The sequence below is a fragment of the Xenopus laevis genome, chromosome 9_10S, assembly GCF_017654675.1.
Source record: "Xenopus laevis strain J_2021 chromosome 9_10S, Xenopus_laevis_v10.1, whole genome shotgun sequence".
NCBI classification, from domain to species: domain Eukaryota; kingdom Metazoa; phylum Chordata; class Amphibia; order Anura; family Pipidae; genus Xenopus; species Xenopus laevis.
Window position 1 is genome coordinate 38,313,848 of NC_054388.1, and position 17,329 is coordinate 38,331,176.

Below are 17,329 nucleotides of genomic sequence, written 5' to 3' on the forward strand. Positions count from 1 at the left end.
AGCCTATTGACTTCCCCAGGGAAAGACAAAAATGATCTTAACTTACATAAAAATGGAAAGTAGTGCACTAAGCACATACATACATACATACATACACACACACACACACACACACACACACACACACACACACACACATATACACACATGCATACATACATACACACAAACACGCATACAGTAGAACCCCCATTTTACGTTTTTCAGGGGACTAGCAAAAAAAATGGTGTAAATTCCAGGGAAATGTATTATGTATAATATATACGTGAGACCACAAAACAATGTAAAATGAGGGAAAACGTAAAATCTGGAGATGTAAAATTGAGGTTGTACTGTATATACAAACACATATGGGCTGCACGTCTTGAGAGAACAAGAATGGGACCTGGGTGCTCATGCAAAAGATAGATAGTTAGTCCATACTGATGGCACTCACAGGATTTTCACAAAAGGAAAAAATGTATAATATAAGAAGGTTTATTAATCCAATGTTTCAGTCCCACAAAGGAACCAAAGGTTTCCGGCTATTAGCAACCAAATGTCTTTGCCTGGGACTGAAATGTTGGAAAAATAAACCTTTTTCTTTTATTATATGTTTTTTTGCTTTTGTAAAAATCCTGTTAGTGCCTTTACTATGGATAAATACATTTTATATATATATATATATATATATATATATATATATATATACTCACACACACACACATATACAGTATATACCCTGTTTTTGTGAAGAACACTTTTACTGTGATGTAACCCTCAGTGTTAATTATGAAGGCGAGATAGTGCGCCACCTAGTGCCCAAATAGCACACAGTAACTTGAAGAGCATCATAATGTTTACTAGTCTGCTGCCATACAGGAGACAGTAATTGACAGCAATTTCTTTTGATAAAAATAAGAGATGTGAAAAGACTCCTCACCTCAATCAATACTTAATATTAAGCCTCAGACCCCCAGGGGAAGGGGTCAAACCCTTTACAAGGAAAGAGAGTAAGCTCTGGCTATTGCTACAGCATGTATTGCAGAATGGCCAATATCTCATAGCAGGGTCACAACTATAAAAACATGGTAGTCACTCTCACATTTTACCTTCAGTCTGGGTACTGTAGCCCTTATTTTACTGCCCTTCCATCAGCCCCACATTTTGGTTACCACTGGTTTATAGCACAGGGAACACAGCAACCAATCAGATGTTTGCTTTAGCTCTGCTGCCAGGTAAATGCTACTGGTCGATTGCTTGCTCTGAGTTACTAGATTGTAAGGTGGCGTGCAACCTCAGAAAACAGGTAGAATAATATACTTTCAAAAATATTCTGAGGTCGACCTGTCTCTTATGACTTCATTAATATAAGTAGTGGTGACATATGGACACCATTGTTGCACAAAGGACATGTATTATAACCCTAAAAAAAGCTGTCCTGCAAAAAGCAATTGCTGGTATGGCTCTATTGTCATCTATCTTGATCTTTTCTATATTAGCTAGACTGAACCACTTTGTAGAGGACTGGCAGTCTCTATGATGTAGTTATGCTATGTATGCTCTATGTCATAGAATGGCTCATTCTAAGCAACTTTTCAATTGGACTTCATTTTTTTAATATAGTTTTTGAATTATTTGCCTTCTGACGCTTTCAAATGGGGGTCACGGACCCCACCTAAAACAAATACTCCAATGCTGCAAATAGATTGTTATTGCGACTTTTTTTTTTTATTACTCCTCTTTCTATGTAGGCCCCCTCCTATTCATATTCCAGTCCTTATTCAAATCAATGCATGGTTACTAGTGTAGTTTGGACTCTAACAACTAGATTGCTAAAATTGTAAATTGGAGTTGCTGAATAAAAAGCTTAATAACTTAAAGGCAAAAAAAATAAAATCCAATTTTTACTTTCTTTAATGAAAAAAATATCCATCTCCAATATACTTTAAAGGGATACTGTCATGGGAAAAATTTTTTTGTTCAAAATGAATCAGTTAATAGTGCTACTCCAGCAGAATTCTGCACTGAAATCCATTTCTCAAAAGAGCAAAGAGATTTTTTTATATTCAATTTTGAAATCTGACATGGGGCTAGACATTTTGTCAATTTCCCAGCTGCCCCTGGTCATGTGACTTGTGCCTGCACTTTAGGAGAGAAATGCTTTCTGGCAGGCTGCTGTTTTTCCTTCTCAATGTAACTGAATGTGTCTCAGTGGGACATGGGTTTTTACTATTGAGTGTTGTTCTTAGATCTACCAGGCGGCTGTTATCTTGTGTTAGGGAGCTGTTATCTGGTTACCTTCCCATTGTTCTTTTGTTTGGCTGCTGGGGGGGGGAAGGGAGGGGTGATATCACTCCAACTTGCAGTACAGCAGTAAAGAGTGATTGAAGTTTATCAGAGCACAAGTCACATGACTTGGGGCAGCTGGGAAATTGACAATATGTCTAGCCCCATGTCAGATTTCAAAATTGAATATAAAAAAAATCTGTTTGCTCTTTTGAGAAATGGATTTCAGTGCAGAATTCTGCTGGAGCAGCACTATTAACTGATTCATTTTGAAAAAAATGTTTTTTCTCATGACAGTATCCCTTTAATTAAAAAATGTGTACTGTTTTTATACGAAACCTGACTGTATGCAGTGAAATTCTCCCTCCATTAACTGCTGTGGATAGGAATTGTCTGACGGTCCCCAACTGGGGAAACAATCATACTTATGAACAGCAAGGGAAGCACCCGCCTTACTTCCCAGCCATGCAGAACTCAAGCAGCTTTGTTTGTTTCCCTGTAGAGCAGTCGGCGACTGTGCAGAGATTTGTATTGGATTTTATTTTTGCCGTTACATCCCCTTTATGGTTTCCAACTTCAGCTGCAGGGACAAAGATCATGGAGCCAGATTTAAACAGACAAACTGGGATTCTATTTGGAGGATTATTTTGCTGCAGCCACTGGTTCTGCAGAGTACTGTATTAAACAATACAAAATCTATAAAATCCACATTAGATTACATGACAACACAGGACCCAGTACAGTCTGCATATTCTGATTATTAATCATTGCTGTATCGGCTTCTGGCAGATATTATTTGACTTGTGCTGTTTTGATAATTTATGATGATCCCTAAGCAGCCCAGACCACATTGAGCATGTGCACAGTCTTGGTCTTGCAAAGATGTTTAACAAAGTTACAAGATGGTGATCCCCTGTGGCCAACTTTGAAAGCATAAATTATTTGTTTGATTAGGCTTGTGGTGCAGTAAGTTTATGTTAAGTATACAAAATACAGCATTTCTAGCCTTATTCTATTTTAGACTTTACTTCCCCTTTAAAAACTGTAAATAATAAAAACCAAGTTCAATTTCTCAGTACATTATACTTAACGTTCATTTAAAGGTGAGCAACATGGTGGCTTAACACTGGATAAATGATACACTCAGGAAAAATCAAACATTTCACAGATTTATTAGCAATTAGAAAGTGTACTCCGAAAGGAAGTGGATTACCTAACGTTGCTAATAGTAGGAAACCAAAGGTTATAATGTAGGATATACCATACAAGGTTACAAAAACAAAACCCACTAAACTACATGAAATCCGTCCCTTTTTGTTCCACTGTCTGATGTAGGCTGTGGTCCCAAACACAAAATTATGGTGTGGGAATAGCTTTATATTCCCAAAAACAGAGTCTCATGGTCAGGTCTTGACATGCCAAGAATTAAAGGATTCTGAAATGGAAATACATTAGCTATGAACAAGAGCACACTACAAACAGGCAAATAAGCTAAATATTTTTGGTACAATATATTTAACAAACCCACTACATATTATTTTGCTGCCTGGCAACTATAAAAGGGCCCTGGATCATCGTCATCATCGCCAGAAATGCTCTGTTGGGTAAGCGCTGTGTAAAGCTCCTCCAGCAAAATCCTTCTAACAAACACAATGCAATTAGCAAACCTCTTAATTCTACTGGATGTTGATAACTATCTCTAAACAAGAAAAATATATTGATCTTAGTGTCATTTGGAAGAAAGGTTTGAATGTACAAGGGAATTTAAAACACAAGAATCAAACCCAAGCAAGTGCAAAAGAACATGAAATAACCCAACAACCATTAGACTATACTTAACATAATACACAAAAAGAATGACAGTATAAACAAATCGGGGCTGTAGGATTCCCTCTGAACAGACCAGAAACTATTCACCACTAATGTACAATCCTTCTAGCGGTGTCTGCTGAATTCTGCGTAGTCTAAATGCAGCCCTGGGGTAACCATAAGCTGATGTGATTGGATGTTTCACTAAGGAAAGAGCCCCTTTAAATAAAAAGACAACAAAAAAGTGCTTTATCATACAAAGATGTGAGGTAATGGGGAAAAGATTCATTTTTATCCTGCCGCATAAATCAGCTGACCCCCCATCTGAAATTCTCAGCACCAAATTCAAACTGGAAAGGGCAAAATAGTAATGAAAACAAACTTTCCAGACTAATAAGGGGAAGTATACAACTTGTCCAAAACAGCAAAAGTTGTGAGTTTTCTCCAAAAAGTAAAGACCGAGATTATAAGTAAAAATTCAAATAATCTATTAGGACATTCAGATAACCGCCTAATGCGTTTCGTGCCTACCGGGGAACTTACTCATAGGCTCATCCTATGAGTAAGTGCCCCAGTAGGCACGAAACGCGTCAGTCAGTTATTGGTATGTCCTAATAAATTATTAGAATTTTTACTTTTAATCTCAGTCTTTACTTTTTGGAGACAACTTTTGCACCCCAGTGGACTGGGGTGAACTGTGAGTATTTTCTCTTTTCATGAATTGCTTTGGATATTTTGCTTTTTGATTAATAATGGTAGCTACACTTGCGTACCAATCTCTTTTTTATATTTTGACAGAAGTATACAACTTAGTCATGTAAACACACAGGTTAACAGGGAGGAATGGAAAGGCCATTTCCAGAGTTGAGGGATGTTTAGTATCTGGATGGCTCCAAAGTATGGGAAATGCTAGATATTTAGGGGGAGAAAAAAATAATTTAGCAGGATAATTCAATTGTCTGCGGAGTTTCTTGGATCTGGTTTGACAGGGAGTTGTTAGAGGAGGACTTCAGTTGGGCATTGCTGGTGTGAGATCGGCTGCGGGGGATTTCCATGGATCCGCTGCTTGAAGCAGAATGAGTGCGGGAACGGACTAATCTGGTCATGCTGGCTGATGGCACTGCACATAAAAAATAAAGATTGATTACATATGTATATACACATGCAAAGGTTTTTCAACTCCAGTAAGGCTAATACACATACAAGCTTTTTAGATATATAAATGAAGGGGGCTTAAAGGAACAGTAACACCAAAAAAGGGTTTTAAAAATAATTATAACGTAATTTACTGTTGCCATGCACTTCCTTAGGATCACTATTATAGAAGATAAGCTCTGTAGAATATAAAGGTGTTCTACAAAGTGCATCTGTTTAACCTGTGCCACGTATCCTTTTTTCAGTCGCCTCCCTTGCCACACAGCAGCTTGTTTATATCAACTATAGTAGTTTCTGAAGTAAATAGAGTTTTGCCAGTACATAGCAACAGTAAATTTATATTAATAAATGTAAAATGTTTTATTTGGTGCAAATGTTCCTTTAAAATGTTAAGGCCATCTAATTGTGGATAACTAGAGCCACAGTGCTATTAGGAAAAAAAGGATGTTTTATTCAGGAAAAAAACATAATACCCAAATAAAAAACATGTATGTATGTATGTATGTATGTATGTATGTATGTATGTAGATATCTCACAAATGAAGGCATGTTCCACTGTATGGGTCATAAGACCATTTGGAGCTAGTGTATGTTTTTGAACCCCATACACCATATATTATACACCATGGGGCAGATTTATCAAAGTGTGAGTTCAGATTTTAATAAATAAAAACTAGGGATGCACCGAATCCACTATTTTGGATTCAGCTGAACCCCCGAATCCTTCGTGAAAGATTCGGCTGAATTACAGAATTGGATCCTAATTTGCATATGCAAATTAGAGGTGGGAAGGGGATTTTTTTTTTTACTTCCTTATTTTGTGACAAATAGTCACGCAATTTCCCTCCCCGCCCTTAATTTGCATTAAAGGATTCAGTTCGGCCAGAAGGATTCGGGCGAATCCAGCTGAAAAAGCCAGAATCCTGGATTCGGTGCATCCCTAATAAAAAATAATCAGTGTTCCATTAATTCCTATAAGCGAGTTCTAATTTTCAACTATTGATAAAAACCTCTCTAAAAAAAATCCCATAGGAATGAATAGAACGTGGGCGAGTTATTTATTAAAAAATGAACTCACATTTTGATAAATCTACCCCTATATGTTTAAATGGGGGGGAAAAACGTTTACTTCCTATTTTTTATATTCCCCTTTACAATAAGCACAAGTAGCCAGTGCAATGGAATTTAATTTTCACTGGAGTTACAGCACAGGCAACATTTTCAAGCATTAAGAAATAAGCATACAGTAGAACCCTGATTTTACACCATCCAAATTGATGTTTTTTTCTGGATTTATTTACAGTCCATCGTATGCTCCTTTTGTTTTTTGCAGGGATTTTTACTTTTTGGCACATTTTACGTTTGTTTCACTAAGTCCCTTGAGAAACCTTTAAGCAGGGTTCTACTGTATATGATAATGAGTTAGTGACATATAATCTAGAAAACCATTGGGAAAGGCCAAGCTGCAGCTCATGAGATGTTCTGCAATGCCCAGTATCCCCAAGTGACACTGCAGAGCTGAATCTCACCATATCACTATAGGATGAAAAGTTGAGCATCTTTGTTATAAACAAAACAATAATAATATAATATGTAATATAATAATAGGCAAAGTGACACTAAATCTACATAGTCCTCATGCTATACCATGCACATGAAGCTCTCCCCAATAGTGGTGCATGGCTCAGCTCCAAACCTGCAGCTAGGTACCACCACACACCACTTATCCCCACCAACATGCCACAATGGTATTAATTAGCATGCAGGGGGAAAAAAGTCACTTTACAAACACCATACGTTCCAATCACCACGCAGGAAATAAAATCAAATAACATTCCATAAAGTAAAGTAGCACAATAGCAAGAAGCCTCCATTTAAACACACATACACACAATGCACTGAAAGCAAAAGAAGCCCCAATGCACCTCTACACTGCGGATACCTGATTCCGTGCTCAGATGACTAAGCTGAACATGTGGGACTGTGGCCATTGGTAAAGAGAAAGAAGGAGAAGGACACAAAGAAACCAGTTAGCAAACCTTATGACAAGTGACAAAGTGAGAAATGTTTAATTCAATATTCTCTGGGCTGACTGTATTTTATCTGCCTCTCACTTAGGGATGTCCAACCTTAGGGCAAGAAAGGTTAACTGTAGAGTAGTACTGTAGGCAGCTGGATTTAAAGTTTGGGACTAACCAAAGGACAGTCAGGGATCCCCAACCTTTAGAACCTATGAGCAAAATTCAGAAGTAAAAGGAGTTGGGGAGCAACACAAGCATGAAAAATATTCCTGGGGTGCCAAATAAGGGCTGTGATTGGCCATTAAGTAGCCCCTATGTGGATTGTCAACCTACATGGAGGCTCTGTTTGGTAGTTCATCTGGTTTTTATGCAGCCAAAACTTGCCTCATAGCCAGGAATTCAAAAATAAGCACCTGCTTTGAGACAACATCCAAGGGAATGGAGAGCAACATGTTGCTCACGAGCTACTGGTTAGGAATCACTGGTCTAGGTGATACTTACTGTATCCCATTCCCTGAACAAAGTATTTGATGGCTTCGGCCAGCTTCCCAGGCTAGAAAAAAAAAAAAAAACACATTATGAAATATCTTTAGTTTACTATAATTCACTTTCACAATAAAAGCAAGATCTACCACCCGGAAAGGACCCCCCTCCCCCAACAAAAAGAGGGAACTGGGTTTCACATGCCAGTCCCCTGTATGTTTCCTGGTGAACTATGTTTAGTACAGGGGAATACCTATGCTGGCAAAGTGTTACAGTATCTCTCAGCACAAGCTACCAACAAACTTAAAGGAACAGTAATACCAAAGAATTAAAGTCTTTCAAAACAAATTCAAATATAACATAGTGTTGTGCTGCATTGGTAAAACTGGTCGGTTTGCTTCAGAAACACAACTATAGTTTATATCAACAAGCTGCTGTGTAGCCATGGGGGCAGCCATTCAAAGCTGAAAAAGGAGAAAAGGCACAGGATACACAGTAAGATAACAGATAAGCTCTGTAGTACACAATTGGATTCATCAGAAGTTATCGGTTATCTACTATGTATCACGTGCTTGAATGGCTGCCCCGTGGCTACACAGCAGCTTCATTACATACACTAGTTGTGTTTCTGAAGCAAACTCACCAATTTTACCAGTGAAGGGCAACATTCCTTCAAAACACATTCATTTTTTGGTGTTACTGTTCATCTAATGAGCTGTCCTTGCTAAAATTATACAACTGCACCCCCCACCCCTCCTTTTTTTGATGGTCACATCATATGAACACACTCTGGGCTGCTACATCTCATGTCATATAATCACTCTTTATAAGATTTGACAGGTCTATGGGAGGGAATAAGGATGTTTGTAGCCAAAAAGCTGATAGAAAATTGGCAGTTAAGGTAAGACAGGTATCAAAAACTAAACCAGTAACAGTGTCACAGAAGTGAGAGGAAATGGGTTTAAATGCAAAAGGAAAAATGTCAACTTTTGCCGTGTGTGTGTGCTCATTAAAGACATAACATCACATACATACCTGAACTACTTGTGGCAAACCCCCACAATCTGCCATCTAGGATAAAAACAGTGAAGTTAAGCACATACAAACACAGCATCATGTATTTACTCGCCAAACACAGAAAGTTCCTCGTTGTATCATAGACTGTGTGGCCAGCAGTCAATCACTCTTACTTGTCACATCACTACTCTGATTTCCACTTTACACATTATTCTGTCACTAGTTGTAGAATGCCACATATAGACAAATACAAGAGTCCTCTGCACTCAACCCATTATCAATATATTTAAGACAGAGACATTTTGTGCATACTGCTACTGAAAATGCCTTACCCTTTAAACAAAACAGCGATTGTTTGTCCATATATTGCAATATATTTAAGCTGGCCAACTACGTCAGTCATCCCATATCTGGCCAGTCCTACGCTTAATTTTCATCTGATTCATTGGGAGTTTTACTTTGAAAGCAGCAATTAAGTTGCAGGTAAAACTTAGTCTCTTTGTAAAATGTATAATGAAGCAATAGAATTCTTAATGAATCAGATGAAAATTGAGCATAGGACTGGCCAGATATGGGATGACTTTGATGTAGTTGGCCAGCTTAAATATATTGCAATATATGGATAAACAATCCCTGTTTTGTTTAAAGGGTAAGGCATTTTGCAGTAGCAGTATGCACAAAATGTCTCAAATATATTGATAATGGGTTGAGTGCAGAGGAATCTTGTATTTGTCTATATGTATCACAGCCTCATTGCACCCCCGCCTAATGATTTTAAAAATTAGTGGTGAGCACAACTTTCCCTTGTTTGTTGTAGAATGCCACAATCAGACAAATGCACCTATTTGACTGGGTTTCTCTACAGTAGGAAGCAAACATGCATTGACTAAATCAAACCAAACCTTTTCCTTCGAGTCCATAGTTAAACGTATACCAATGAGCAGCATTTTGAATAGAGTACCTTAAGTAGAGTCGTCCTTGTTGGGTCAAGTCTGGAGTTACATTCAACCTAAAAACAACAAAAAAGTAGACTATATTGTTTTGGGCAGAAAGCAATGAGAGTACAAATCAAGAAAGTAAAATATGGGTGAGCACCGCGCTTAGTGCAGGAGATTGCTTAGCGGCAGCACCATCTTATATTCCGGGATCCACTTCTCCCTAAGTTAAAGTTAATGATAAAAAGTAGCAGTGCGCTTCTAAGGCTTCATACGTACCTATGAACGAAGCCTTAGAAGCACACCGCTAATTTTTATAATTAACAAATCAAGAAAGACAGTCATGCATGAGGATATCCAGCTGCTGTTTAAATATAAATACAGGTATGGGACCCATTATCCAGAATGCTCGGGACCTGGGGTTTTCTGGATAAGGGATTTTTCCATAATTTGGATGTCTGTACCTTAAATCTAATAAAAAATCATATAAAATCATAAACCCAATAGGATTGTTTTGCCTCCAGTAAATATTAATTAGATCTTAGTTTGGATCAAGTACAAGGTACTGTTTTATTATTACAGAGAAAATGGGAATCACTTTTAAAAATTTTAATTATTTGATTATAATGAAGTCTATGGTAGACAGCCATCCCGTAATTCTGAACTGTCTGGAGAACGGGTTTCCGGATAACGGATGCCATACCTGTACCAAGAAAGCAACTCCCAGCATCCCAAGCACAGGTTTTATTTGTTACTGGGATGCTTGGGAATGTAGCCGAAACATGTCGGGAGATGAGGAAGTATATAAGGAAGATGCAGTCAATGGTCATGTCCTTGTTACACTTCTACAGGGCAACGGTGAAAAAAAAAAAAAGGAGTAAATCCAGTTGCTTATCATCAAAGAGAAACGAAAAGAGATCGCTCCAGCTCTCCGCTACTCCCCAAGTCAGGTGCTCAGTCCTCAGTGTACCTTACTGTGGCATATAACAAACCAGACGAATGGACAGCACTTCTAGGCAAAGCTTTATTGGCAGGTGGCTGTGAAATGCCCAACACGTTTCGGGAGTGTATCCCTTAATCATAGGCTTATCATCAAACATGTGCTGTTGTCTTAACTTTATAACAACTTGAACAGTGAATGAATGCACTGAAATGTACATACCACTGCATCTACTGCAGGAGAATTGTCACCAACCACCAACAACACAGGGCACCTGAACAAAATGGGAGAAAATTAAATACATTTAGAGACAAGAAAATGACATTATACATACTGCAAACACAAAAGGATTTTCTTAAGTAATGGACTCACCAATGTCAAGTAATACAGCAAGTAGCTCCCCAATAAATGTTTATACAGATTGCCATTGTGCTTCTGTACTGCATTAAGCATCATACAGAGTAGTAGAGTAAGCGAGACATATATTACCTTTGGTTTGCTACACTGGAGCAAATTTAGCTTAATTCTGATAGGTTGCTTTGGAATACTGCACTTTGATAAATATGCCCAATGTTATTGTATAAACCCCACTGATTTCCCACACTTCACCTTCATGGTTAGTTAAAAGACTGGAAAAAATGGGTGACATTTATTGTGGTTTTATTTCCTACTTACTTGATGGTGGTATTGGTGGGAGTACTGGAACCAAAAACAGGTCTTTCAATTTCCAGGTCTTTGCGGCTTTAAAAATAAGACAGATATTAAATTTACTGTATAAGCTTGGTTTATAGAGGTGCTTCTGACATTCTAGGCCTGTAAAAAGCAGGAAAATTGTTCTAGTCCTTCACACCTGTTGTAGGAGTTAACAAAAAGTTCTAGGTTGTCTTGGTTGATGTCCTGGGCAATATGCAGCCTGAATGTTTGTACCAGATCCAGACTGGACTGAAGTTCCTCCTGTACAAAACAAACATTAAATCTTTCTCACTTCCTCCTGTTACAGTTAAAACTCACGTGTTTTTCCCCTTGGGCAGTTTCCAGCAGACAACAGCCTAGAAATGATACTTACATAGCCGAACAGGTGACCCAGCACAACCTCTACAACATTAGTTGTCCAAAATGAGAGCTACAAACAAACAAGCCAAAATTATTTTCAGTCTGGGTTTTACTTTAAAATTATTAATATAAACAGTGACAAGTAAATGAATCAGACAGCCATATTGAGAAATGTATTGTATTCACATGGCAGCTAGAAACAACGCAAATGCACCCTGGTACATACAATAGATATCTACCTTGGAACCTTCCACTCCAAGGTAGGTGCAGACTATTTGACAATCCCCCCCCCCCCACATCAAGGGTGAATAACAATGAGATATACTCTCTATGTTTCATGTACATATGGAGCAATCTTTATTTTATTTTTTATATCAAACAGGGCAACATTTGAATTGAAAAAGGTCAAATTTAAAGTGGACCTGTCACCCAAACATAAAAAGCTGTATAATAAAAGTCCTTTTCAAATTAAACAAGAAATCCAAATTCTTTTTTTTTATTAAAACATTCATAGCTGTTGTAAACTCCTTTCAAAACCACAGCTGTCAATCAAATATTGTCTGCCCCTCCTCAGAGGCGGGACAGGCAATTACTTTCTATTCAGCACTTCCTAGATGTCACTGCTCTCCCCACATTCCCCCGTTCTCGTTACCATTTAATTGTGTAGCCAGGGCATGGGGATGGACATCAGGTCCCCCATTCTGGTGCACAAACAAGATTTTGAGATGATGCAAGGCTTGTCTTAATAACAATAAATCTGCCTGGTAGATATATAAGATCAAAACTCAATAGTAAAAACCATATTCTACCGAGACACATTCAGCTACATTGCATAGCAGAAACAATAGCCTGCCAGAAAGCAGTTCCATAGTGCAGCACTGGCTCTTTCTTAAAGCACATGACCAGATAAAATGACCTGAGATGGCTGCCTACACACCAATATTGCAACTAAAATAAAAATACGTGTTGGGTTAGGAATGAAATTTTACATGGTAGAGTGAACCATTTGCAGGGTAAACAGTGTAATTTAGAAATAATAACTACACCGTAAACATCATGACAGAATCCCTTTAAGAAACCTGAAGAAGGTTTCAACATTGTATAGATCGAATTGAACTCAGAAAACATTAACATTGCTAAAATTAAATATCCACACCACCTAGTGGAAGATATGAGAATAGCACCCAAGCAGGATAAATAAGAGCCAACGCAATGAACCAATAGGGCACAAAATTGAGCACCATGTGCTGCTGGCTCCTTCTGAATGCACAGGATCAGGCACAATTACCTGAGATTGCGGCCTATAGATTATTATAAAAATAAAAAAAAATATATATATCTATATCTCATTAATTGGACAGCACCCCACAGAAAACCTACAAAGCAGAATGAGTGTTTGATATTGCCCTTTCTGCACAAGCCAGAGGATTAATGGTCAAGAAAATGGTCAAATAAATAAATTCTACCAAGGAGGAAATGCGATAAGAGTTTAAAAAAAATCATAGCATAGACTTTTAGCACAAGAATTTTCATTATCACAAAGGGTAAACCCATCTGCCAAATTGTCTAATATGAGTCAGAAAGGCCACTTTTGTAAAAAGTATCTGTATTCAATGTTTGACCAACCTTTTAATTTTTTTTTTATACAGGTGTGGGATCAAGAAAGCTACTGTGACAAGCAGCGGTTTTCTGCCTCAGTACTCACCTTGGAAGCAGCCCAGTCGATCCAGCCCTTAGCACAGGGATCGATATTTAGAAGTACAAGCCCCTCTACCAATAAAGGATTATTTAGCTGAAAAATAAACAGAGAGGGTTTTTAAACGTGTGCTCCACTCATCAATAGGTGCGTATGTGAATAAGCAATGCACTACCAATCTGCCACATGAACAAAGATCTGCCTGGCCTTCTTTATCTTGTCTACTTGGGAGAGCGCAAGTGCATGAGATGCCAGAGCCACATTAGTAGGCCAAAACTGGAAAGGATATACAATTTTGAACACAGATCAAAAAGAATATTTACTTACTGCAAATCTTGATAATACATAGGCACCGGCTCCGACTCCAATACCAATAATGCTTCTGAGGCTGAGACAAAATGATGTGGTCAAATGAGTCACTTGGAATCAACATTAACAAAATGTAAACTTGAAAAAGATGTCAACTTACTTTAAATGGGTTAATACTGCAGATAACATTTCAGCCAGTTCATCCATTGTAGGGTACTGGTACCTGGAGAATGAGAAACATCACCATAACCCTTAAATGTGCATTTGTGTCTATAATCAGTGTGGAAAGGAATCTTTCAAACGTCTGCAGGGGATTCAAACCATCCATATCTGTTCCATTAGCAAGCAGTAACGGCCCCCATACATGGGCCATAAAAGCTGAAGACAGACCTAGTCGGCCGCTTATTGGCAGGCCCGGATTTGGAGAAAGGCCACCAAGGCCTGGAACTAGGGCAGCAGGATTTTAGGGGGCGGCATGCTGCCCACATTGGTTCAAAAACACAGGAGATATAATAATTTTTTAAATTTCCAGTGCACCAATCCATATTAAAGGAATGGTTCAGCGTAAAAATAAAAACTGGGTAAATAGATAGGCTGTGCTAAATAAATAATGTTTCTAATATAGTTAGTTAGCCAAAAATGTAATGTGTAATGGCTCTCTTGGTTTACACTGACTGGTTACCCTGGTTACCAGTAACCAATCAGAGACTTGAGGGGGGCCCCATGGGTCATATCTGTTGGTTTTGAATCTTAGCTGAATTCTGAGGATCAATTGCAAACTCACTAAACAGAAATGTACCATGTGGCTCCCCTTCAAGTCACTGACTAGCTCAGAGTTATAGAGCTGAAAAGCAGGAAGTAGTGTTCTGGCTATTATGTTACACATCCACTCACTCCAGCCTTTATACATTACATTTTTAATATAGTTTTACAACTATATTAGAAACATGTTTTATTTTGCACAACCTATTTACACAGTTTTTATTTTCAAACTGAACTGTTCCTTTAAGGGGAAGGGACGACGAACTACAGTGGACCTAGGGGCGCCCACTATGTAAATCCGGCCCTGCTTATTGGCGTGTGGGGCCATCCGATGGCTTCAACGATCGATATCTGTCCGAAAGTCGGGCAGATCTCCATTGGGCAGGTTAAAAAAATCCCGTTGTAACGCGGCCGCATCTGTGCGTCTATGCGGTCCTGCGATCCGACCATCTATATCGGATTCATTATGTTCCGATCGTTGGTCCCTAGGGTCCATGATCGGATCAGCCCGATATCGCCCGCTCCAATAAGGGCATATCGGGGACCTCTACGTCTATAGCCACCTTAACAATTTTTTGGTTGTGACCAGTTGAATCCATGTTGTGCTGTAGCTTTGGTGCAACTACTTATGCAATAGAATGTCGGGCTTTATGGTCAAGTATTCTGTCACAGTGGCTCTGATCCAATCTGATAACTACTGTAAGCACTGCCCTGCTCTATGGGCGAGTTTCTAGCTATCTTTATAACAGGATCTGTGCAATGTAATAGAATGCTGTGTGACAGAAGGTCCTGCTCAGAGTGCTTACTCCCAAAATTATAGCCATTATGACATACTGAGCTTTTCTTAAAATGGATGCAGATAAGGATCATCTAACAGTGGGCACAAGAGAGATAGAGTGTTCAAGCTGAAGTGAAAGATACTTTCCTTAATGTGTTCATATAACAGTAAAAAGTAAGGTAACAGAAAAGCTTACCCAGTTGGAAATGAGGGGGCTCCTTGCTGCTGCCCAGGTGCATCGATATGGCAAACCGCAAAATGTTGGGTTATTTCATGCATATCATCAAAGTTAAAAAAAGAGTTAAAGCAGGATTTGTCTGCAATAAAAAAAAGGGGGTGGATCAATCATATTGTTTAAAATTCTTCACTTTTCTATGCACCAGATAAAAGTATTGCTTATTTACAGTAATAGGCTAAAGTGCCATGTTTTCATTATAAGTTAGCTCCTACATAAACTGGGCTCAAGGTTTTGGTGGACAGAACAAAACCACTGGTCTAGTTAAGTTGCCTCTGACCCACTGCATTCCTCTGCATGCCTATGTGAGTTCTAGGACTATAGGATTAACTCCCCTTTACTCACTGGCTTTAAAAAAAAAAACCTCTTGATATTGCATTGCATCACCTGTACAGTCCTTCTCTTAGTTTCAACCATGACCATTGGATTCACTTGCCTGATTCTTTGCTAAATCTGTTAGCACATTCATTCAATCAGCCCCCCAAACAATTAAGAGTCCCATTTACCAAAGGTCGCTTTTCAAATAATCATGTAACTTTTTTTTTGTTTTAACTCTAATAAACTCTAATATACTCAAAATTTGATTGGGAGGTTATTTATTAAAAAACATTGGATATCTAAAACTCAAATGCCAGGAGGGCTAAATGGGCTTCAAATGGGTCTCTCAACCTCTCCCATTGACTTATACATGAACTCAGCAGGTTTTAGCTGTCGAATTCGATTTGTTCCAAGGGTGAAGGTTTGATACATCTCGATTTTTCAAATTCAAATTAAAAATTGAATTGAGTTTGGATTATTCCCCATTCGAATTTGAGTTTTTTGACCCAAAAAAAAAAAAAAATTCTAATTCACAATTCAACTCTTAATAAATCTGCCCCTTATTGTACTACTAGAACTGTTGTACCTCCTCTACAAATAGCCATGACCGCCGTAACATCTGTAAGGTTTACCTATAGCCATATAGGTTGTGAACCTCTCTCCATGTCTCAACATTTTTCCAAAGTTGTCAAGAGAAAATGAAAAAGCTAAAAGACTTACGGTTCAGGCCAATGTCATGATATGTGAGGAGCACAGGCCTATTCCCCCTTGTGTTTCCACTCATAGTAACATGCACAACACCAAGCGCTGTTTCAATATCATGTTCCTACAAGGAAGAATGGATGGAGGGAGAATATCATTACCAAATGAGATAAAGAGAAATACAATAAAAGCACCTCTACAGGTTATTGCATTGGACATTATGTGCAGCATTTTAATGTATCCTAAAATCTTGGCATATTAAGTGCCCTGTGTACCCTACACAATTTTATATTTTGTAGTACATTCAATACATACTGTAGGCAGTTTCATAGAGTTACAGTTACATAGAGATAAGTGAAAGTCCATACCAGAGGATAAAGTGAATGAACACATAATAAAGTGTTTTACCTAGTAACAGAAGCCTCTGCACCCCCAACAGCAGATCATTTTTTGGGGCAACTTTTTCTATAGTACAATTTGGCTGTATTTGTCACTGATATTGTTAGGTCCAGCACTGGTATGTATTCTTTATATATGTGATTGCCACCTTGGCCTTTACACTTAGAATTCTACTTCCTTCTCTGGGTAAAAGATTATCTGCAGTGACCTTGATTCTCATAACTCAGGGGTCACATTTAATAATTCCCAAGGTAATACAGACAGGCTAAACAATCAATAAGACTTAATGGAACTCACACCTAAGGTCAGAAGTCATGTTTTTCAAAAGTGTATGTAGAATTCCCCTAGTGCCATTACAAAAAAAGAAAAAATTAAGGAAAGCACGTAAATCCTGAGAGCTATATAGCGACAAGTAAGGTCACACTAAAATGAATGTAAATGTTGGCCTT

The 17,329-nt window shown here is 38.2% G+C and overlaps 1 protein-coding gene across 3 annotated transcripts in view; it reads right to left on the minus strand.

Moving 5' to 3' along the window:
* Window positions 1-3,424: 3,424 nt before the first annotated feature.
* The window catches only part of ndrg3.S (NDRG family member 3 S homeolog), a 29,574-nt gene continuing 15,669 nt past the window's right edge, over window positions 3,425-17,329 (minus strand). For 2 of the 3 annotated variants that reach the window (XM_018237436.2, XM_018237440.2), the window contains exons 4-17: window positions 16,500-16,605; window positions 15,423-15,543; window positions 13,847-13,909; window positions 13,705-13,765; window positions 13,387-13,473; window positions 11,695-11,751; window positions 11,479-11,582; window positions 11,304-11,369; window positions 10,851-10,902; window positions 9,715-9,762; window positions 8,772-8,807; window positions 7,755-7,806; window positions 7,175-7,213; window positions 3,425-5,197 (exon numbers count right to left, since the gene is read on the minus strand). In XM_018237436.2, coding sequence (XP_018092925.1) covers window positions 5,016-5,197; window positions 7,175-7,213; window positions 7,755-7,806; window positions 8,772-8,807; window positions 9,715-9,762; window positions 10,851-10,902; window positions 11,304-11,369; window positions 11,479-11,582; window positions 11,695-11,751; window positions 13,387-13,473; window positions 13,705-13,765; window positions 13,847-13,909; window positions 15,423-15,543; window positions 16,500-16,605 — 1,074 coding nt within the window. In that variant the 3' untranslated portion in view covers window positions 3,425-5,015. 3 annotated transcript variants of the gene reach the window in all.